This window comes from Erinaceus europaeus, chromosome X (genome assembly GCF_950295315.1).
Source record: "Erinaceus europaeus chromosome X, mEriEur2.1, whole genome shotgun sequence".
Classification (NCBI taxonomy): Eukaryota; Metazoa; Chordata; class Mammalia; order Eulipotyphla; family Erinaceidae; genus Erinaceus; species Erinaceus europaeus.
In genome coordinates, this window is record NC_080185.1 from 56,053,239 (window position 1) to 56,076,125 (window position 22,887).

At 43.8% G+C, this 22,887-nt stretch overlaps 1 protein-coding gene across 1 annotated transcript in view; it reads left to right on the top strand.

The window, feature by feature from the left end:
* The window catches only part of LOC132535936 (ribose-phosphate pyrophosphokinase 1-like), a 30,772-nt gene extending 19,091 nt beyond the window's left edge, over positions 1–11,681 (top strand). The window contains exons 5-7 of the mRNA XM_060183569.1: positions 4,309–4,482; positions 6,468–6,627; positions 10,703–11,681. Of these exons, the coding sequence (XP_060039552.1) occupies positions 4,309–4,482; positions 6,468–6,627; positions 10,703–10,795 (427 nt within the window). The 3' untranslated portion in view covers positions 10,796–11,681. The remainder of the gene's footprint in view (positions 1–4,308; positions 4,483–6,467; positions 6,628–10,702) is intronic.
* Positions 11,682–22,887: the final 11,206 nt, after the last annotated feature.

The window sequence follows — 22,887 nt, forward strand, 5'->3', positions numbered from 1 at the left end:
ATTGTTTTTCCCTTTTATTGCCCTTTTTTCTTGTTGTCGTAGTTATTATTGATGTCGTTGTTGGATAGGACAGAGAGAAATGGAGAGAGGAGGGGAAGACAGAAAGGGGGAGAGAAAGATAGACACCTGCAGGCCTGCTTCACTGCCTGTGAAGTGACTTCCTTGCAAGTGGTGAGCCGGGGGCTCCGGGATCCATAGGCCAGTGCTTGTGCTTTGCGTCACATGCGCTTAACCCCACATGCGCTTAACCCCACATGCGCTTAACCCGCTACACCACCACCCGACTCCCAAGTGATGAGCATTTTATTTTTCTAGTGCATATTGTTGAATCACCTGTTCAGTTCTTTTCATTTTTTATATTTATTTATTTTCTCTTTTGTCGCCCTTGTTTTTTATTGTTGTTATTGAGGCCATTGTTAGATAGGACAGAGAGAAATAGAGAGAGGAGGGGAAGACAGAGAGGGAGAGAAAGACAAGACACCTGCAGACCTGCTTCACCACCTGTGAAGCAACTCCCTTGCAGTTGGGGAGCCGGGGACTTGAACCGGGATCCTTACGCTGGTCCTTGCGCTTGGCGCCATGTGTGCTTAACCAGCTGCGCTACTGCCCGACTCCCTGACTATTATTTCTATAAATATATATATACATATATGTGTATATGTATATATATATATACCCTTTTTCTTCTATGGTCCTGTCCTCTCTTCCTTTCTAAGACATACCTACATCTATTACTACTTCTGAAAGTCCTTTCTCCCACCCTCTTCTCTGGTCCTGATGGAATTGAGATTCAGAGCCCTCTGGCCATCTTCCCTCAGCATTTCTCCTCCTTTGGGAATATGGATCAGAATTCTTTTTAGGATGCAGAAGGTGGGAGGTCTGGCTTCTGTAGTTGCTTCTCTGCTGGACATGGATGTTGGCAGGTCAATCCATACCCCCAGCCTGTTTCTTCTATCTTTCCCTAGTGGGAATATTAGCTTCTTAATCAGATATGTTAAGTAAATATTCTCTCCACCCAGTAGGATAGATTTTTGTTCTAATGATAGTTTCTTTTGATATGCAGCCTTTTTGTCTGATGTATTCTCACTTGTTTATTTTTGTTTCCCTTGCTGTTGGAGTTGAGTTCCAAGTACATCTCTGAAGCTTATTATAGAGTGTTCTGCTTATTTTTCTTCCATGTATTTTATTTTTCCCTCCAGGGTTATCAGTGGAGCTAGGTGCTAGCACTACAGATCTGCCCCCAGCAATCAGTTTTCTTTTTCTTTTTTTTTTCTGTTCTGTACAAGAGAGAAAAAGTGAGGAGGGGGAGGCAAAAAGGGAAAAAAAGACACCTGCAGACCTGCTTCACCACTCATGAAGCGTCCCCATTGCAGGTAGGGAGCAGGATCTTGAACTCCTTTTGCATTATACCTTGTGCACTTAACCGGGGGTGCTTCACTGCCTGGCCCCTCTCAGTATGGTTAGGTGTCGCTGTAGGCCCGCAAAAACGACACGGACACCAGAGTCTCTTTCCTCAATTTCCTTAATTTCCTTCTTATGGCCTTAAGTACCTTTCAGTGTTACATAGTCAGCTAATGGGCATTAAGCAAGCATGCAGCATTCATAGATCATGCAGCTTTCTACCAATCATAAAACAGATCACCTGTACAGCACGCAGTCTGTTCAGTTGGATCCTCCAACTTCCGCAAAGTTGTTTACCACTTGACTGGTTTATCCACCACATGGCCGGCGCCATCTTAGGGGCATGATGTGCAGTGTCATTATGGCTCCCAACAGTTAGGGGTTCAACACCTAAGTTTTTGATCCATTTTGAGTTTACTATGTGATGTGAGGTGGTAGTCCCAGTCCACTTTTTTGCTTGTGGCTGTTTGGTTTTCATATTGAGACTTCCCTCTCTGTTTTATGTTCTTTACTCCATTGTCTATAGATGAATTGTCCTTATGTTTGAGGCTTTATTTCTTCTGAGTTCTCAATTCTATTCAATTGACACGTGGGTTTGCTTTCATTCGAATAATAGAGTATTTTGATTTTTATATCTTTGTAGTATAGTTTGATGGTCGACAACATGACTTCTCCATTCTAAATCTTTTTTTTTTTTTTTGCCCCCTTAGGACTACTTTGGGAATTCTGAATCTCTTGTAGTTCTAAGCAAATTCCAGTAATTGTTGTAGTTCCTTTCATTTGGATTTGAATAGGAATTATTTTGAATCTGTATAATGCTTTGGGCAGTATAGTTATTTTAATGTGAATTCTACCGTTCCATGAGCATGGGATATCCATTTCCTTTTGTCTTCTGCTTGTAACTGTCGTTTTTTGTTAATAATTAGGTATACAAATCGTTTGCTGCTTTGTTAGATTTATTTCATTACAGTTGTAATGGGGTTGTTTTCTTGACTTTTCTCGCATGTAAAAATTCCACCACTTTTGGATTTTTTTATAGCCTATTATTCTACTATATTTGGTTTACTGCTCCTAAAAAGATTTTAAGTTGAATCTTTTAGGTTTTCCATATTTATGTTATCTGCAAGAAGTGGAAGACTTCTTTCCCAGTTTTGATTCCTTATTTCTTTTTGTTAATTGCTCTGATTGGGACTGCAAATACTGTGTTAAATATGGACATCAAAGCTATACTTTTTATAGTAAGCACGTATTTTTTCCCCAATAGTGGACTATTTTTAAAATGAGTAGCTTTCATTTCTATCTTGGCAAGGTTTTTTTGTTTGTTTGTTTGTTTGTTTTTTAAGAATTTATTTATTTATGAGAAAGATAGGAGACAGAGAAAGAACCAGACATCACTCTGGTACATGTGCTACCGAGGATTGAACTCAGGACCTCGTGATTGAGAATCCAATGCTTTATCCACTGTGCCACCTCCTGGACCACTTTTAAAAAAATATTTATTTTCCCTTTTGTTGCCCTTTTTTTTTCATTGTTGTTGTAGTTATTATTATTGGTGTCATCATTGTTAGATAGGACAGAGAGAAATGGAGAGAGGGGGGGAGACAGCGGGGGAGAGAAAGATAGGCACCTGCAGACCTGCTTCACCGCCTGTGAAGTGACTCCCCTGCAGGTGGGGAGGTGGGGGCTTGAACCAGGATCCTTACGCAGGTCCTTGCACTTTGCGCCATGTGCGCTTAAACCGCTGTGCTACCGCCTGACTCCCCTTGGCAAGGTTTTGAGTGTGTAATTGTAACTCGCACATAGTTCTCAAGAAGTTGTAGGGAATGACTTTCTCCTGGCCTTTTATGCTTCATCTAGCACCATTGGCCATTTTACATGAACAGTTTGGGATCTTAATCAAGTGTTTGCCTCAACTAAACAGATTTGATTATGTGCCCATTCAATAATAGCGGAGAGTACAGGGTCTGATTCATTTAGATCAGAGTACAAATACATGCCCGTTTCACAGTTCAAGCTTACATATTCTGTATTATATGGTCACAGGCTCTCTTCAAGCCAGTAAACTCAGATACATGGCTATAGTTACCAGGGGAATAGGACATAATGCTGTAGATCAGTATTACATTTCGAAAAACACCACAAAGTGCAGGTCTCTCCACACATGAGTATGGACAGATGTCACTAGGACACACAGTCATTTACATTGTTTCAGCAAATTTTGATGCATTTTTGTTTGAATGAATATGGCAAATATGGTCAAATACGGCAGTTTGTCACCAAACATATGTGCCTCCTATTCCACCTTCCAACCGGGGTTGTTTTATTTGACAAAAAAGGAAAAAAAAAATTAGAGATACTTTGGGTTCTACGGAGAGGCTCAACTTGCCTGGTTAATTAAATTTTTTTCCTGACATTTATAAAAGGAATCCCCAAAGTGGGTACAGTTGACATTGGCAGTTGGTAGATTACGATGGGGGGAGTTTATAGTGGAATGGGCTAGGTATTGCTTCTCCTGTTAGATTCAATTTCTCTCATGTCTACATCTGCATGTCAAATTGGGTTGATCAGCACTCTAGTTAACTATTTTTTTGTGCTGCTAGCAATACATTAAGTGAAATGGACCTTAGCATTGCTGCTTCCTCATACTGGTGAGGACATCTGTCAGTTACTATAACCCTAAGTGAATTATGATCTGAGTTTGACTAACATTCACAGTCTGCTTTCAAAATATGAAAGCATTAATCTCTAAGATTCAGTTTGTGATATAGGTCAAATTTGCATTTTTTCCAGCCCTGGAACTATTTGTTCCAAGGTATAGTCTCCCCTAAAAACAGACCCATTATTTAGTCCATTTCTTTTGCTTTAAGATCCCGACACACAGGTTTAACCGAACACCTTGTTTTGCAGAGTGACCTCCATTGCAGACCGGTTGAATGTGGACTTTGCTTTGATTCACAAAGAACGAAAGAAGGCAAATGAAGTGGACCGCATGGTGCTGGTGGGGGATGTGAAGGATCGGGTGGCCATTTTGGTGGATGACATGGCCGACACTTGTGGCACAATCTGTCATGCAGCTGACAAGTGAGTGCTGAGTAATTGGTACTTAGAACTAACAAGCTGGAGGATTGGGAGAGAGCATAATTTTTCTGCAAAAAAGACTCATACCTGAGGCTCTGAAGTCCTATGTTCAACCCCAAGCACCATTACAAGCCAGCGCAATGCTGTCGGTTCTCTTTCTTTATCTCATTAAAGTAAAATATTTTTTAAATCTGATTTGAATCCTTGTATTTATGAGGTATGAAAATTGCGATAGCTGATCAACTCCTTAAAATGTCAGTGTCTTAACACAGCTTCTCATAGCTTAACATAACTTCTATGTTAAGATACTGTGTTCCAATGGCAGCATTCACATTTAGTCTAGTGCTGTATTTTTAATGGATTTTTAATTTTTAATGTATAGCTCTAAGAAATTTCATTTTGGCCATGCAGAAAGGGAGGAGAAGATAAAGAATCAGTCATGGAATATATTTATAAACAACCAACAAGTAGTATATACTGAAAGTAGTGCTTACATATTTTCTTTAATTGCCACCAGGGCGAGCACAATTCCTCTGTTCCCTACAGATTTTTTTTTCTTTCACTTTCAAGACTGGTGGGGGGGAAGATAAACCACAGCTGGGACCTTGAAAATGGGTAAAGTGTGCATTCTACTAGCCTTCTTATCTCCTTGACCCTCTGCCTATATTTCTATGGTTAATCAAGTCACATATCCTCATCTAACTCTGCAAGGGCTAGTAAGAAATGATTTATTTATTCATGAGAGAGATAGGAGGAGAGAAAGAACCAGACATGCCTCTGGCACATGTGCTGCTGGGGACAGAACTTGGGACCTCATGGTTGAGAATCCAATGCTTTATCCACTGTGCCACCTCCCGGAACACAGGGATAGTAAAAAATATAATCAACTATGAGCCTCGGAAAAAGAGGAGTTAGATTTTATTGAGGAAAGTAGTCTGTGTTCACTAATTTGTGTGAATCCAAATCTATTCTGATTTTTCTCCAATATGAATTCGTATGTTGATACTAACCCATTATGATGGTATTTGGAGGTGAAGGCTTTCAGAGGTAGATTTGAATGAGGTCTTGATAATTTGCCCTCATGATGAAGAGATACCACGGTTGGAGAGATAGCACAGTGGTTGAGGTCTAGACTTTCATGCCTTAACGGCCACAGATCCCAGGTTTGAACTCTTATCAGCTGCAGATGAGTAGTGCTCCGGTCTCTCGCTCACTAAAATTAAGTAAATCTCCAGAAGGAAGAAACACCAGAGAGCTTACTGATTCCTGCTTGTTTCTTGTGTCCACACATGTAAGCACACAGCCAGATCGGTGGCCAACAGTAAGGCGAAAGATAATTCCTTTGGAATAAGCTTCCCAAATAGGCACCTTGATCTTAGACTCCTAGCCTCCAGAATCATGAGGAATAAGACTCTTGTCATTTCGTTATGATATCCCGAGTTTACGAATGTATTCCTTGCCGGGCTAACGTGGGGGTGCCTCTCCCTGGGTGCATACTTTGGGTTGGAGAGAACTCACAGCCAGCCTGGGCTGCTACTCACTCAGTGACTCAAGGGAGATGACTCAGGAACAGTCACATGGTGGCGAGACAATGCAATGTATTTATTGATCAGAGAGCCCAGGCTTTTTAAAGGGCAGACCCGGAAGTGGCAAGTCAGAAACAGAAATCACTAGGAAAGGGGCAGAGAAAGGCAAAAGGGCCTGAGAAGGTAGACACTTCCTTAGCAACTGTTGCAAGGGTTTTAACTGGTAGGATTAATATTACCCTGCAGGTAGGGAGAGTTTCGAGGTTACAGAGAAAATAGATCAAAAGAATGGAATGGGTTGGGATCTTTCAGGCAAAACAGTGATTATGTAGATAGGCCATAGTATCAGGAATGCAGGGTGCTTTGTGAGGCTCCTCACAATTTCCTGACAATTCCTAAATTGCATTCTGTAGTGACAGGTAAGATCAATCCAGATTAACTGTTTTGTTTCCCCCCCCCCAGACTTCTCTCAGCTGGAGCCACAAAAGTTTATGCTATCTTGACTCATGGAATTTTTTCTGGTCCTGCCATTTCTCGTATCAATAACGCATGCTTTGAAGCAGTAGTTGTCACCAACACCATACCTCAGGAGGATAAGATGAAGCATTGCTCCAAAATACAGGTGAGCATGAGATTCTTGCAAAAACTCTAGTCTGAATATTTAGCCAGTGGTTTTTTAATGTTGGGTCAGGTGTCTGAGTTCACGTTTAGTCTGTCTTCAAGGTCTCTGGAGGTTGGAATTCTGTGTTCTAGATTTTTTTTAATACAAAATAACATTTTTATTTCTAAAAAGGAAACATTGACAAAACCATAGGATAAGAGAGGGGGACAACTCCCCACAATTCCCACCACCAGAACTCCGTATCTCATCCCCTCCCTTGCTAGCTTTCCTGTTCTTTATCCCTCTGGGCATATGGAGATAGAGCATATGTTCACAAGTATCCATAAATTAGGGCAAAATATATACCTGAAAGCAAAAGTACACAATAGTCTGCAGTGAGTCAGTATAAAGTTCAAAATAAAATAGTGTCTACTTACATACCCTCCTCACCTACCTCCTGTTATACCTCACTCACTCACTCCAAAGCTAATCTTATCAAAGTAAGGGCTGCAAAAGCTGAATAAGGATAAGAGACTGGCATACTTTAACGATGACTTTTTAGTCACTATCAGGCCACCATGTCAGCTGGAGCCCTAGTCAGGGAGTCATGAGTTTCCCAAACATACATGATGGGCCTAGACCTAGAATAAATCCCTCTCCCCAATATTACCAGTCATCTCTATCAGGAACAACACAATAGACCCCTTTGTGGGCCCCCATAGGACCAGGCGCTCAACTTGGATCAACAACGGTAGAGAATATTCCATCCTTTGAAAGGAGAATGGACAACATACTCTGGGTTCTAGATCTTAACAGATACTCCCAGTCCTTGTGTTACACTCAGGTTTCCAAGTCCACACTTCACAATAAATGAAAAAAAAAGTGTGTTCTGGAAACTGCCTGTAAAACCGGAGACCCTAGGACCAGTACGTTAGAGGAATCCCTCAAACAATTCCTAGGCACTAAAATGTAAGTGCTGTTTCTAATTCAAGGCATAATCCTTTTTTGATGAATAATGTGTACACAATAGATGGTTCAATAGGTAGAGCTCATGTCTCAGGCCTCAGGTTTGATTCTTGGCAAACATAAGATCCATGGACACCATACCAACGGAACTTTTTTTTTTAAGATAGATGAAATGAGAAATTGAGGTGAGGGGGGAGAAAGAGGAAACACCTGCACACCTGCTCTACCACTCATGAGGTTTCCCCTTGTGGGGACAAGGGTCTTGAACCTGAGTCTTTGTGCGTTGTGACTTGTACACTCAGACAGGTGCACCACCACCTGACGCCCCACTAGGACCTCTTGCATGCTGAATAGATCAATTTTTATTCTGTTTTTTTATTGGGGGGTAGGCAAATATACTAAAGTATCAGTGGAGTTCCACTGGTGTTGCCCATAGTATTCCCATGTGGTATATCTAATCCAGGGCCCCACCTGTGATAGGTGTGTGTTTATTATTAGCTTGACCATCTTCTAGACTCTAATTCAAGCGATCATAGACAGGGCCTCATGAATATAAGACTTGCACTCTATTCCTAAGTCACTCTGCCTGCCCCTCATCCCTAAGAATTTGTATGTATATGATTTTAGTGAGTTACAAGGGTCATAAGGAATAGCTCCACATTTTGCCTCCACCTTCACAATGATAACCACTATAGTTGTCACAAAATGTTAAGAAGTTTAATTGCTTCTTCTGTTTTAGGTTTGTTTATATGTTTGAGTTCTCTAGATTCCATATATGAGTGAGATCATCTAGTATTTCCTTTCATCTCTTCACTTATTTCATTAAGCATAATCACCTCCAGTTTCATCCATTTTTATACCAATGGACACAATATCATATATATATTTTTTATCACAAAGGAGTATTGCACGGACTATATCCTATAAGTTTTTTTTTTTTTTCAGTTATCCATCAGTGGACATTTAGGCTGCTTCCACTCTTTGGCCATTGTAAATAATGCAGCTATGAACCTAGGGTTGGATATGTCCCTTCAAATCCATGATTCCCTGCCTAAGAGTAGTACTGCTGGGTCATAAGATATTGTCAGGCTAGCGATGTGCGAGAGAGAGATGACCCAGGAACCAAGCTCGTGGCGGTGAGGCAGTCCTAATCTTTATTTATGCGAGCGCCCCAGAGTCCGGCGGTAGTACACTTGGTTAAGCCATGTGGCGCAAACCCGCCCGCTTCTCCAGGTTGGAACAGGGAAGAGCCAAGTTGGAAACGGAAGTGGCTTGACAATACCATACATGGTTAGGAAAGGAGCAGAGAGAGGTGAAAAAGGTAGGAACTTCCTTAGCAACTGCTGCCAGGGTTTTAACTGGTAGGATTAATAATACCCTGCAGTCTTGAGAGTAGAAAAGGAATATATTAAATGAGCAGAATGGGTAGGGGAATAGGGTAGAGGACTTGTCATTTGTTAGACAAAGCAGAAGGTTGATAATGTAGATAATAAAAGGAGGGGCTATAGTATCAAGGAATGCAGAGTGGAGCAGGGGGAGTTGGCGTAATGTTTTAAGGAATGCCGGGCTCCTGGAGGCAGAAAAATGCAGGATGCTTTGTGAGGCAGGAAGTCTGATAAGAAAGGGAAACCTTTAGGGTCCTTGTGTCCTTCTTGTTCAACTTCTCGGTAGAGAGAGAGACTGACAGGATAGTCGCACCCCTCAGGTCAAGCCTTGCCAGGCTCTACTACATCCTCACAATTTTCCTACAGATATTTCCAGTTTTGTTTGCTTAAGATCTCTATACAATCTTCCAAAGGGGCTTCAGTAGTTTGCATTCCCACCGGCAGTGTAGTAGAGTCCTTGTTTCTCCACAACATTGTCAACAACTGTAGTTTCCTGTTTTGTTGATGTAGGCCATTCTCTCAAGTGTGAGGTGAAATCTCAGCGTAGTTTTAATTTGCATTTCTCTAATGATTGGTGAAGTGGAACGTTTCTTCACATATCTCCGAGCCATGTGTGTATCTCTTGAAAAATCTTTTTTTAACACCAAAACACTGCTCAGCTCTGGGTTATGTCGGTATCAGGGAATTGAACCTGTGACTTTTGAAGACTTGAGCATGAAATACTCTTTGCACGACAGTTATGCTATCTACCACTCAGGTCTTCTTCCCTTTTTTGAGCCATGTGATTTAATAGATGTTTGATATCAAATCATTGTTGGATGTGTGGTGTGCAAACATTCCTAGGATTTTTTGAATGCTACTCTGTCTCCTTGGTGAGCTTGAGTCAGGATTGTTTTTCTTTCTCTTTCTCTACTCCCCCTCTCTTTCTTTCCTTGTTTCTTCCTTTCTTTCCTTCTCTCTTTCTTTCTTTCTTTCTTTCTTTCTTTCGATTTGGGTACTAATGAGAGAGGGAGAAAAGAGCACCAGAGCTTTACTTTGGTGGATGCAGTAGCTGAAATTAAACTCGGGACCTCATGCTTATGTATCCAATGCTTTATCCATTATACCATTTTGTGGGATACCCATTATAGTACTTTTGACTCCTAAGTGGTTCATACTAAAAAACATGAAGAATGGAGGGGGGGTAGGACCTTGGTGCACGGGGCTAAGTACATGTGGCACAAAGCGCAAGGACCAGCATAAGGATCCCGGTACAAAGTGCAAGGACCTGTGCAAGGATTCCGGTTTAAGCCCCCTGCTCCCCACCTACAAGGGGTACGCTTCACAAGCAGTGAAGCAGGTCTGCAGGTGTTTGTCTTTCTCTCCCCCTTTCTGTCTTGCCCTCCTCTCTCCATTTCTCTCTGTCCTATCTAACAGTGATGGCATCAGTAACAATAATGACAACTACAACAGTGAAAAACAACAAGGGCAACAAAAGGGAAAATAAATAAATGAATATTTTAACAAGGAGAAAAAAATGGCCGCAGGAACAGTGGATTCATAGTGCAGGCTTGATCAAGCCCCATTGATAACCCTGAAGGCAATGAATAAATAAGAATATCTCAGTGTAGGACCCTGAAGAGAAATTGCACAGTGTAATGGTTTTAAAAGGAAGAATCTTTGTTGGGCTGTTCATCAGTTTCTACAGGTTTCCCGGTCAGTCCTGTCCATATGATACTAACCTGATGTCCTTCCTTCTTTTCTAGGTCATCGACATCTCCATGATCCTTGCAGAAGCCATCAGGAGAACTCACAATGGAGAATCCGTTTCCTATCTGTTCAACCATGTCCCTGAATGATAGTATAATTTCTGAGGAGTTTAAAAGATACAGTAAGCCCCATCCCTTTTTTCCGCTATTTGACTCCACCTGACCCCTTGTCTTCGTTTAAAAAGTTCAGCTTGCTCCAGTGTAGTTTACCCACAATGAGGTATTATATAACATTTCTCCTAAATTAGGGAAAGGCAGATTGAGACTAAGTGCTGGAATTTCCTATGGCATTGTCTCAGCTCAGTTGCAGTAAAGATTCAGAGGGCATTATGTAGAGGAGTTGTGTATGGGGAAGCTCAGATGATTTTTGCATGTAAATGCTTTAGGGTTTCCTTGGCTCAAAACTACTAGCTAGAAAGCAAACCCAATCCCCACTTTCCCACTTTCGACAAGTTCTGTAAGGTCTATGATAAATGACTACAGGAGCCCTGTTGTGTAGCCCCTGTTAGGCAGGAGCTGGCAACTCTCAGCTCAAATACCTCTCAGGCTAATGTCTGAGAGGAGATTGTACACAGTGCAGCAAATTCTTCTTGGGAGGAAAAAGCCTGATCCGTCACCCTCTGCTTGGGGACTGTGTTACATGGATTCTTCTTTGTACCCATTCCTTTCCATTTGGCTGGAATTTCAGCCATCTCACCCTTTTCCTGGCCAAATATCTCCTTGAGCCCAAATATTCATTGCTACCTTTGTCTTCTGGAAAGCAAAATTCTGCTAATCTCCAACATTTGTATGAGATGAGTCCTGTAGTGTATTCTCAGCCTATTACCACTGTGGTTGTAGGTTTTTAAGTGTTGGCATAGTGCCTTTTGATTAATTTAAGTATTTAATTTTTACCTTCTTGGGAATTATTTGGCCTCTCATGATCTGATATTTCTGTTAAAAAGATTATTACTGTCTTGTGTAGAAGTGACTAATAAAGTGTGTGTGATGATGAGTCTTATAATATACTGGTATCTGTACTGGTCCTTCCAAAGATTTGGCTTGGGTGTCTTGCTATGATAGCTTTTGGTTGCATTGTTGAGTCAAGAAAAGACATTAGTGGGGGCTGGGCAGTAGCGCAGCAGGCTAAGCTCACATAGCATGAAGCGCAAGGACTGGTGTAGGGATCCTGGTTCCAGCCCCTGGCTCTCCACCTGCAGGAGTCACTTCACAAGCAGTGAAGCAGGTCTGCAGCTGTCCATCTTTCATGCCACCTCTCTGTCTTCTCTCGATTTCTCGCTGTCCTATCCAACAATAACAATGATAAACAACAAGGGCAACAGAAGGGAAAAAGCAGCCTCCAGGAGCAATGGATTCATACTGTAGGCACCGAGCCCCAGTGATAACCCTGGAGGAAAAAAAAAAGACAGTAACATTTTGAAATAAACATCAATTTCTGGGGTCCACTGAGACACAAATGAAATATAAATCTGGCGGTAGCGCAGCGGGTTAAGCGCACATGGCGCACAGCGCAAGGCCCGGCATAAGGATCCCAGTTCGAGCCCCTTGCTCCTCACCTGCAGGGGAGTCACTTCACAGGCGCTTTCTCCTCTCTGTCTCCCCTCCTCTCTCGATTTCTCTCTGTCCTATCCAAGGATAGCAACAACAATAGTAATAATTACCACAACAATGATTAAAAAAACGAGGGCAACAAAAGAGGAAAAAAAAGGTCTCTAGGAGCAGTGGATTCATGGTGCAGGCACTGAGCCCCAGCAATAACTCAGGAGGCTATATATATATATATAATTCTGTGCATTTAGGGTGAAAAATGCTTGCTGGATCTCTCATTCTTATTTCTGAAGTTACATAACATGGGAAGACTAGTCTCTATAACATTCCCATTGAATCAAATTTGGCAAATGTGACAATTCCCACTCACCAGGAAATAGATTTGGCATTTAATTTTCAGCACTTCTCATCAGAAACTATTTGGAAAAGAAAAATGTGCAAAACTTAAAAGGGAGTTAGAAAGCATTGTGGAAAAATTTTTTTTTAAGATTATGAGATCTGAGAGAACCAGCACCGGGGCATATGATATGGCTCAAACTGAGGACTTCATTGCTTGCTTTTTTTTTTTTTTGCCTCCAGGGTTATCGCTGGGGCTCAGTGGCTGCACTATGAATCCACTCCTCCTGGAGGCCATCCCCCCCTTTTGTTTTTTGTTGCCCTTGTTATTTATTGTTATTAATGTTCTTGTTATTGCTGTCATTGTTAGCTAGGACAGAGAGAGATGGGGAAGACAGAGGGGGAGAGAAAGATAGACACCTGCAGACCTGCTTCACCACTTATGAAGTGATTCCCCTGCAGGTGGGGAGCCGGGGGCGCGAACCGGGATCCTTAGGCTGGTCCTTGCGTTTTGCGCCACATGCACTTAACCCGCTGCGTTACTGCCCGGCGCCCTACATTGCCTTTTTTCCATGGCACTACTTCCCAGGTTGCCTAATGGATTTTAAACCCCTTTATAATGCAGTGCCTGGGAATGAGCCCAGAAACTTGTATTTGGACAGTACTGTTGAAATGCTGTGGGAAAAGCTACATGAAGCCAGTAACTTGCTGATTAACTAGTTCCTAATAGGCTATAAGGTTTTGAGTTATTCAGGTTATGCACATTATCCCATCTTTGAACTGCCTTGGTATAGGTCAATATTTAGTTCCCTGTGATTTTCTCAACATGTCATAAGCACCTCCACGTGTGCTCCATTTTTCTTCCAGTAGGAGAGATCTAAGTGTCCTGAATGACAAATGACTCTTGACTGGGACCGGGTGACAGGAACAGACCTGGTGGGGCTGAATGCCGTTGCCATCAGAGCAACTAACTACCTGTGGTAGCTGTAAAGTCTATTCTGAGTCAAAGGCCACCTTTCTGTCCACCTTATCTAGAGAAAAAAAAATTAGTTGGACCAAAGCTAAACTAGTCACTCCCCCAAGCGATTTCATCTGAAATTGGAGCAGCTGGTCTTTCCAGATTTGGAATAAAACTTTTTTTTCTTTTGCAGGGTTTATAAACTGCTCGTTTCTACCATGACCTTAAAGTTAAAGTAGATTAGAATCATGTGAAGTTTAAAAAGCACACCGGGTCCTTCCTTATTCACCCATCATGCCATTTCCCTCTTAATAGCTTTTTGGTTGTGAGGGGGAGGGGAAAGGGAAGTCCCCAGAAAAGAGTCTGGTTGCTGGTATTAACTCACACACGACAAAGAACTCTGAAAGGAAGCTCTTGCCATTGCTCCCAGGCCTACAGCATAAGAGATCACTGATGGAGCAGATGCCCTATTTGTGAAAGTCGTTGGGGCTGTGCCTCCACTCTTGAATCCAATCGACTGACTGGCTTCTGGAGTCTAGTGCATCAGCTGCCTCCACCTTTACCCTCATTTTCTTTCTTTCCCTGTCTTTTCTGTTTTATTTGATAGAACACAGAGAAGTCGAGAGCAGAAGGAGGAAATAGAAAGACACTTGTAGATCTGCTTCACTGCTCTGGAAGCTTCCCCCCACCTGCAGGTGGAACCAGGGGCTCTAACCTGGTTCCTTGAGCATGATGACACGTGTGCTCAACCATGTGCACTACCACCCAGTCCCTTTCACCCCTCCCCATTTCCACTTCTGCCAACTTTACTGCAGATCTGCCTGCACTACCCATTCTTATTCTTTTGCAACCTGTGTATATATAGTAAGACAGAAAGAGGTTTGAATACAGGGAGGTCAGATGTCTGGGGTTCTATAGCTATGTCAGGATGCAGTCCTCACCATCCCATGGTAACAGATCATCTCAGCTGCAAGTGGGAGGAGGGGGATTGGAATACACATAATTGTTGACCAGAATTACATTCAAGTTAACACAGTAAGTACATTGCTATCTCAAGGACTGACTAAACCACCTGTCTGTTATCTTTGGCCAACTATGGACTTAAACACTAGGTCTGTTTTCAAAGACTCAGCCTTTTGTAAATGAGTCTCCCCAAAATTGTTGGTACCCCCTGATGTTTTTGTCACAAGATCGTGGCTTATAGGCAAGGGTAGTTTATAGCTATGGATTCTTTGCTATGTTTGAGACCTGTTTTTCATTTGCAGAGCCTTATTTTGCTGGTCTCCTTATCTGAGGATAAAGCAACAGCTTGGGAAGTGGCTTTTTTAATTTTAATATTTTATTTATTCATGGGAGAGACAGAGAAAGAAAACCAGGGGCCGGGTGGTGGCATACCTGATTGAGCACACACGTTACAATGTACAAGGACCCGAGTTCAAACCCCCAGTCCCCACCTGCAGTGGGGAAAGCTTTGCAAGTGGTGAAGCAGGGCTGTAAGTGTCTCTGTGTCTCTCTTCCTCTCTATCACCCCCTTCCCCCTTGATTTCTGGCTGTCTCTATCCAATAAATAAAGATAATTTAAAAAATTCTAAAAAAGAAAGAGAACCAGACTTCAGTCTGGTACATGTGCTGCAGGGGATCAAACAAGGGACCTCATGCTTAGGGGTCCAAGGCTTCACCCACTGCACTGCCTTCCAGTCCATTTCTTGCTACTTCTTTCTCGTCAACAAATCTTTCAGCAAATTCAGAGAAAGTTACGTATCTGGTAGAGCACATGGATACATTCTCATGCTCCAGGGCATGGGTTCAAGCCCCACACCCCCAAATTGGGGTAGGAAAAAGCTTCATGAACAGTGAGGTGAGGCTACTTGTGTCTCCCTTTCCCTTTGACTCTCAATCTTCATTTAGAAATGGCCACCAGGAATGGTAGAGTTGTGTAGGCATCAAGCCGCAATGATAACCCTGGTCATAATAATAATAATAATGGATTATAAAGCAAATTCTCCCAATTATAGAATCTTAGGGACTGGGTGGTAGAATCCTTGGTAGAGCACATATATTATAATGTGCAGGGACCCAGGTTCTGCTGCAGAGGTCTCTCCAAACCTCCCCACATCCCTATCAATTTCTCTGCCTCGATCCAATAAATAAATAGCATATTTTTTAAGAAGGATCTAAATAATGGTGGGGATAAATAGCATAATGGTTATGCAAAGGGACTCTCATGCCTGAGGTTGCCGAAGTCTGAGGTTTAGTCCCCCGCACCACCAGAAACCAGAGCTGAGCAGTGCTCTGGTTAAAAAAAAAAAAAAAAAAAAAAAAAGTCCTAAATCATCTTTCAAAGTCATGTGGAATTTGTTGTAGAATAACTGCTTAGGGTATTTGGGGGCCCCTTCAGATCCCTTGTACTATATGCATGGTAGGGTTCTGCTCAACCTTGCCATTGGTTCTTGGGTTGTACTTCTGCAATGATGCAGCTGCCCAAGGTCTTCCTCAGAAGACCACTATGAAGAACCTATGTTTAAAAAAAAGGAGAGGGGAGTCGGGCAGTAGCGCAACAGCTTAAGTGCAGGTGGCGCAAAGCACAAGGATCAGCACAAGGATCCCAGTACCATTCCTTGGCTCCCCACCTGCAGGGGAGTCCCTTCACAAGCGGTGAAGCAGGTCTGCAGGTGTCTATCTTTCTCTCCCCCTCTCTGTCTTCCCCTCCTCTCTCCATTTCTCTCTGACCTATCCAACAACAACATCAATAACAACAATAATAACTACAATAAAACAACAAGGGTGACAAAAGGGAATAAATAAATAATTAAAAATAATTTAATTAAAAATAATTAAATATTAAAAAAGGGAGAGGTCAGGCAGTGGCACACCCAGTTAAGTGCACAAAGTATCAAGCACAAGGGCCCAGGTTCAAGCTCCCAGCTCCCTACCTGCAGGGGGGATGTTTCACAAGCAGCAAAGCAGATCTGCAGGTGTCTGTCTATCTCTCTCTCTCTCTGTTTTCCCCTCCCCATCTCTCTCAATTTCTCTCTGTCCTATACAATAAAATAGAAAGAAAAGGCAGGGGAGGTGGTGATGCACTTGGTTAAGCACACATAGTAGTGCAAGGACCCATACAAGGATCCCAGTTCGATCCCTCATTTCCCTACCTGTGGGGGACTGAGGTGGAGGTGAGTTGCTTCACAAGTCGTGAAGCATGGCTATAGGTGTCTGTCTTTCTATGTCCCCCTCTTTCAATTTCTGTCCTATCCAATTAAAATGGAAAAAAAATGGCCACCAGGAGCCGTGGATTCATAATGCTGGCACCGAGCCCCAGCGACAACCTTGGAGGCGAATGAATGAATGAATAAAAATGGAAAAAAAAAATGGTCACCAGGAGCAGGGGATTCATAGTGCTGGCACTAAGGCCTAGTAACCCTGGAAGCACACACACAGAGACAAAAAAGCAAACCTTATTTCCAAACTAAGATTAAATGTAAGATTAGATACTGTCAAAATCCAAAGGAAATTCCTGAAGTTCAGTGTCCCCGGAACAGAATGTCTTGAGATGGGGCGGAAGCCACCACAGTTTTCGTTTGAGTGTTTCTTCTTGTGGGGAAGGGCACACAAAATAAGTGAACAGCAAATAAGCAGCAGGCGGGGGCAGTGGTGGCACACCCAGCTGAGTATGTGTTACCATGTGCCAGGGCCTGGTTGAAGCCCCTTCCACTGTCCCCACTTGCAAGGAGAGAGCTTCAGGAGCAGTTGAAGCAGTGCTGCAGAACTCTGTCTACCTATTTCTCTATATCTCCCCTCTCAATTTCTCTCCTATCAAAAGAAAAAAATAAAAAGAAAAATGTTTTTACCAGAAGCTGTGGATTTTATCCTGTAGGCATTAAGTCCCAGTGATAACCCTGGTGGCAAGGAAAGGGGCAAGGAGAAGCAGTAATGGCCCTTTCCTTAAAGCTCCAGGAAGTTGCATTAGTCTAAAAAGATGGCCCATGGTAATGGCATAGTTGTTGCTCTCTCGGAGGCCCCTAAGACTGCCAAGGTTAAGTAAGGGCTTAAAGGGACTGACTTGTTTCTTTCTGATGGCCTTGCCCTTCCTGAGGCTGCTTAATAGTGTCAGCACAGAAGCCTCTGAGGATGTACTTTCTGACTACCACTTTCTTTTTTAAATTTCTTTATTGAGGAATTAATGTTTTACATTCAACAGTAAGTACAATAGTTTGTACATGCATAACGTTTTCCAGTTTTCCATATAACCGTACAACCTCCACTAGGTCCTCTGTCATCCTTCTTGGATCTGTATTCTCCCCACCAGAGTCTTTTACTTTGGTGCAATACGCCAATTCCAGTTTTGTTTTGTTTTGTTTTTACCCCTCCTGGGTTATCGCTAGGGTTCAGTGCCTGCACTACAAATCCATTGCTCCTGGAGACCACTTCCCCATTGTGTTGTCCTTGTTGTTATTGTTGTCATTGCTGTTGTTGGATAGGACAGAGAAATGGAGAGAGGAGGGGAAGAAAGAGGGGGAGATAAAAACAGACACTTGCAGACCTGCCTCATAAGTGGTGAAGCGACCCCCCCCATGGAGAGCCGGGGCTCGAACCATGATTCTTGCTCTTTGTGCCATGTGCACATAATCTGCTGTGCCACTGCCTGGTGTCCCCCACCCTATACCACTTTCTTTTTTAAATATTTTATTTATTTATGAGAAAGATAGGAGAAGAGAGAAAGAACCAGACATCACTGGCACATGTGCTGCCGGGGATCAAACTCCGGACCTCATGCTTGAGAGTCCAAAGCTTTACCACTGCGCCACCTCCCGGACCACCCCATACCACTTTCTATACTGCTCTTCCCAACTGCTTCTGCCTAGAAGCCTGGGTGTCTTTCATGTTACTTGTTCTTAGTGTAGGCGTAGGGGACCCGATTGGATGACGAGACATGAGGCATTGGACAGGGTGGGCGAAGATATCTGCGTATATTGGCAAGTCCGGTCGAGTGTAGACGTGGGAAATGAACTTAGATGATGCCGCATCCCGACAAATATCTGGCGGGGCGATGTTGCTAAGAACTGGAAGCCATGGAACCAGGGTGGAATGGATGGTTCCAGAAATTATCCTCATGGAGGAATATAATTTGGAATCGACCAAGTGGACATGGGGGCTACAGAACCATCCTGGGGCACAGTATTCTGCAGTAGAATAGCATAATGCCAGAGATGATGATCGTAGTGTGGAAGCGCTCGCACCCCATGAGGAGCTGGCCAGTCTTGCAATGATGTTATTCCTCGCGCCCACCTTTGCTGCAGCTTTTATGAGATGTTCGTGAAATGACAGAGTGCGATCGAGAGTAACGCCAAGATAGACTGGCTGGGCTTCGTGCCGGATTCTCGTATCGTCAAGCTGCACAGTAAGTTCATGCGAGGCCGAGGCATGGTGTAGAAGGAAAACAGATGATACTGTTTTTACAGTGCTAGGGATTAGTCGCCATTTTTTACAGTAATCAGATATCAGAGACATGTCTTTCGTGAGTGTTTCCTCGAGGATGTCAAACTTGGATGCCTGAGTTGCACAGCAGATGTCATCGGTGTAGATGAACTTCCTTGAAGAAGTTTCTGGGAGGTCACTGATGTAAATATTAAATAGCGTAGGAGCCAGAACAGAGCCCTGGGGGAGGCCACTTGAGACAGGTCTCCATCTGCTAGCCTTGTCACCCAGATGCACCCGGAATCTTCTGTTTTGGAGAAGAAACGATATAGTGTTGGCCACCCATGGAGGCAGGCATCTTGAGATCTTGACTAGGAGACCACGGTGCCAGACTGTGTCATAGGCTGCTGTGAGATCAACAAAGACAGCACACGTCTTTAAATTCTTCTGGAATCCATTTTCAATGTAAGTTGAGAGGGTCAGGACTTGTTCGCAGGTAGATCTTCCTGGGTAGAAACCAGCTAGGGCGGGTGATAGGAATTTCTCTGTAAGATGAGAAATACGTGACAGAAGCAGCCTCTCAAGGAATTTGTAACACACGGAGAGGAGAGAAATTGGTCTATAGCTGGCAGCTAGTGTTGGGTCTTTCTTTGGTTTCAAAACTGCTATTATCTTCACACGACGCCAAATTTTGGGCATACATTCGGATTCCAAGATGTGGGACAGGAATGTAGTGAGCCACTTCTATGCCGCGGGGCCCAAGTTAAGGATGATGTTATCATAGCCAGCAGCCGTTCCCGGTTTAACCCTCTTCAAAGCGTCTTCCAGTTCAGACAGTGTAAAGGGAGAGAGTTTTGGAGATGGACAAGATAAATGGAAGTGGGATGACCACTCATGGGAAATTTCTCCTTTCCAGACTGGGTCGATCTTAGCACATCCAACTTGAGTTAGGTGACTGGCCACTGAGTTTGAAGATATGGGAGGATGGGAGATGGGAGAGGGTTGGCTACCGATACCCAGACTATGAAGAAGCTTCCAGGCCTTCCTACTTGAGTGGTTTAAGTTCAGTCTTTCTGTGAGTTGTTGCCAGCGGGCTTCGCGTGCTGCATCCAGGGAGGCAATGAGATGGTCAGCCACATCTGGGTCGCCCAACTCATCATACTGCTTTAGTAGTTGCTCACATTCAGCATCAAGGCAATGCGTATAGTTAGCACGTCTCCCACGAGGAATAGCTTGGGAAGCTGCTTTGAAGACGGCTTGGCGGAAGCGCCTGTAGGAATCTTCAGAGGGGATAGAGTTAATTGGAATTGCAGGAATAGATTTGTTGGAAAGATCACTGAACAGACGCCAGTTTGCTTTCCGAAAGTTCCATCTTAGTTTCTCCGAGCACAGAATCAGTGGGAGTTGGAGACCAATGTGGATGATAGCTGGGCGGTGATGACTGTGCAGGAAGATCTTGAGAATTTGTCTCATAGCGGGAAAGGATTGGCCGTTGACTGAAGGCAGTTGACTGAACTTCTCTGTTCCAGACTCTTGGAAACAGAGTTGGCAGTCAGCTGTGGTAAAGAACAAACACCTCTTCACAGACCCCTGCAAGCGTTAACCCGGCTTTGACCTACCACGTTATGATTGGGCCCTCCTCAGTCGCTATCGAACAGGCCATGGCCGGTTTGCCGCTATGTTCCATCACTGGGGAGGCAGAGATGACCCGAATTCCCCCTGTGGCTACAGACAGACTATGACCCACATAGTCAACGACTGCCACCTCTCCAGATTCAAAGGAGGTCTCGAAACTTTACATCAGGCTCAGCCTGACGCTGTTGACTGGCTACGGAAGAAGGGCAAACGCTAGAAGTAGAGGAAGAGCTTGTTCTTAAACATCTCTTGCCATGAAGCCTCTTAGTCCCTCCCTCCCTCCATTGTTTTTCATATTCATTAGTGAGAATAATAACCAGAGTATCATTCTGACCAATACAGAAATGGAGTCTGAATCTCAGTCTTGGGACCTCAAGCTGAGTCTTAACATCTTATGCATTGTGCTACTGTTAGATGCAGTAGTTTTAAAGTTTTAAGTATAGTTGCTTTTCTGCTTATTGTGAGATGGAAAATTCCTTTCCCTTTCCTCTAGAAACAGGACCTAATCAGTAAGCCACTGGTTGTTTACCAAGCAACAGTAAGCCACCGGTTGTTTACCAAGCATCAGTAAGCCAACGGTAGTTTACCAAGACCCTGCAAAGAGGCAAGGCTTATCACAGCCTTTGCACAAGTAAACTATCTTCTAGGAAGGGGCAGCTGATGGCAGGAGGATGTGGTGCCCCTACCTGGCTATATTCTATTGGATGTGTGATTTTGCAAAGTTTGAAACTAGCCCACGCTTTGCTTTGAATGGATCATGCTTTTGCTAAGTTTGAAATGATTGGATTTTGCGTTTTCTATAGCCTGTTATTGGATATAGGTTGATAAGGTGATGTGTCCCCCCCCCCCCCGAGTATAGTCAGAATGCCTATAAATTGTGTGGTTTGAGCCTTGTTCGGGATCGAGCTGGTGGACTGCTGTCAGTCACCTCTCGGCCTGGATTCAAATTCGTGAATAAACATCTTTTGCTTCCTTGTAGTGGATGGTGGTTTGATTTTAGCTCACTAACATTTGGAGGCCTCAGCGAGATCTCCTCGAATGATCGAGGATTCCTGAGGACACCCTTACCGGGTCCGGATCCAAGGAAGCCTTGGAAGCCTTTGCCCGGCGCCGCTAAGTCAGGCCTGATTTTTTTTTTTTTTTTTTTTTTGTGCACGGTACCGTTTGTGTGTCCCCGTGGGGCCTGGGGGTCTGTGGATTGTGGGACGCTGCGTTGAAATCCCAGACCACAGCAATGGGAAGTGAAGACTTCCTGGCTGCTTGGGTCCGGGATCTGAAACAGGGTGCTGATGAGGATCTGAAACAGGGTCCGAGAGTCAGGGTCTGAAATAGGGCCCTGAAGAATGTGTATATCTGGGTGAGGCCCAGGACTGAGGTTTGACGGATTGTAGGGCTGCGGACTGACAGGTCAGGCACCAGCACCTTACCAGGACAGGCGCTGGTTCGACGGTATTGCAGCCGCCAACTCAGACCCCTCACTCAGTCAGGGGTCTGAGGTCAGGCGCAGGTTCGACAGTATTGCAGCCGCCAACAAGGGCTGCAACGTGTTGTTGAGCGCAGGCCGCGGAGAAGAGAAAGAGGAGGGGTCCGGAGCGAAGAGGAAACACAAATCTTTATTTGCGCTGGCACCTCAGAGTTGGGTGCTAGAGAAGCAGGTTGGGCCACGTGGAGGTAGCGAAAATAGCCGCCTCTCACAGGAACCTTTCCTGCGTCTGAACACTGGAGTGAAGCGCTGGCAAGAGAGCAAGGTGCAGAAGAAGAAAGGCTTCTATAGGAGCAGCTTTCGTGAGAATGGGAAGGAGGAGTAGTAACCATAGCACTCCAGGATAGGATGATAACTCTCGTGAGAATGGGAAGGGGGAGGAGTAACCAAAGCACTCCAAATGTCGCGGGGATATAGACAATGTCCTGAGGGCATAACATGGCAGAACAGGCACTCCGAGAATGTCCCAACTCTCACGGGCACTAGTAGGCTGAGGGGAAAACATGGCAGATGTGAATGCATCTGCACAATTTCCCAGCATCTCCCCCTTTCCTTTTATCTAATGCCTAGGGCAACAGTGTGTAAAGTCTGTGAACTACTCAGGGTCAGTCTATGAAAAATCAGCAACGTGAAGGGAAGAAAGCTGCTGTAAAATTGTCTAAAGTGTCCAAAGGGTATAACCAGCAAGTTCGATAAAAGTCTCAGTCCAAAGTAGGCGACTAGGGGGATGAAATGCTGCATGAGGAAGGTCAGCCTCTGGAATTCTGCTTTTCTGTAGAAAGTGAGCTGGAACCGCCATAACGTGAC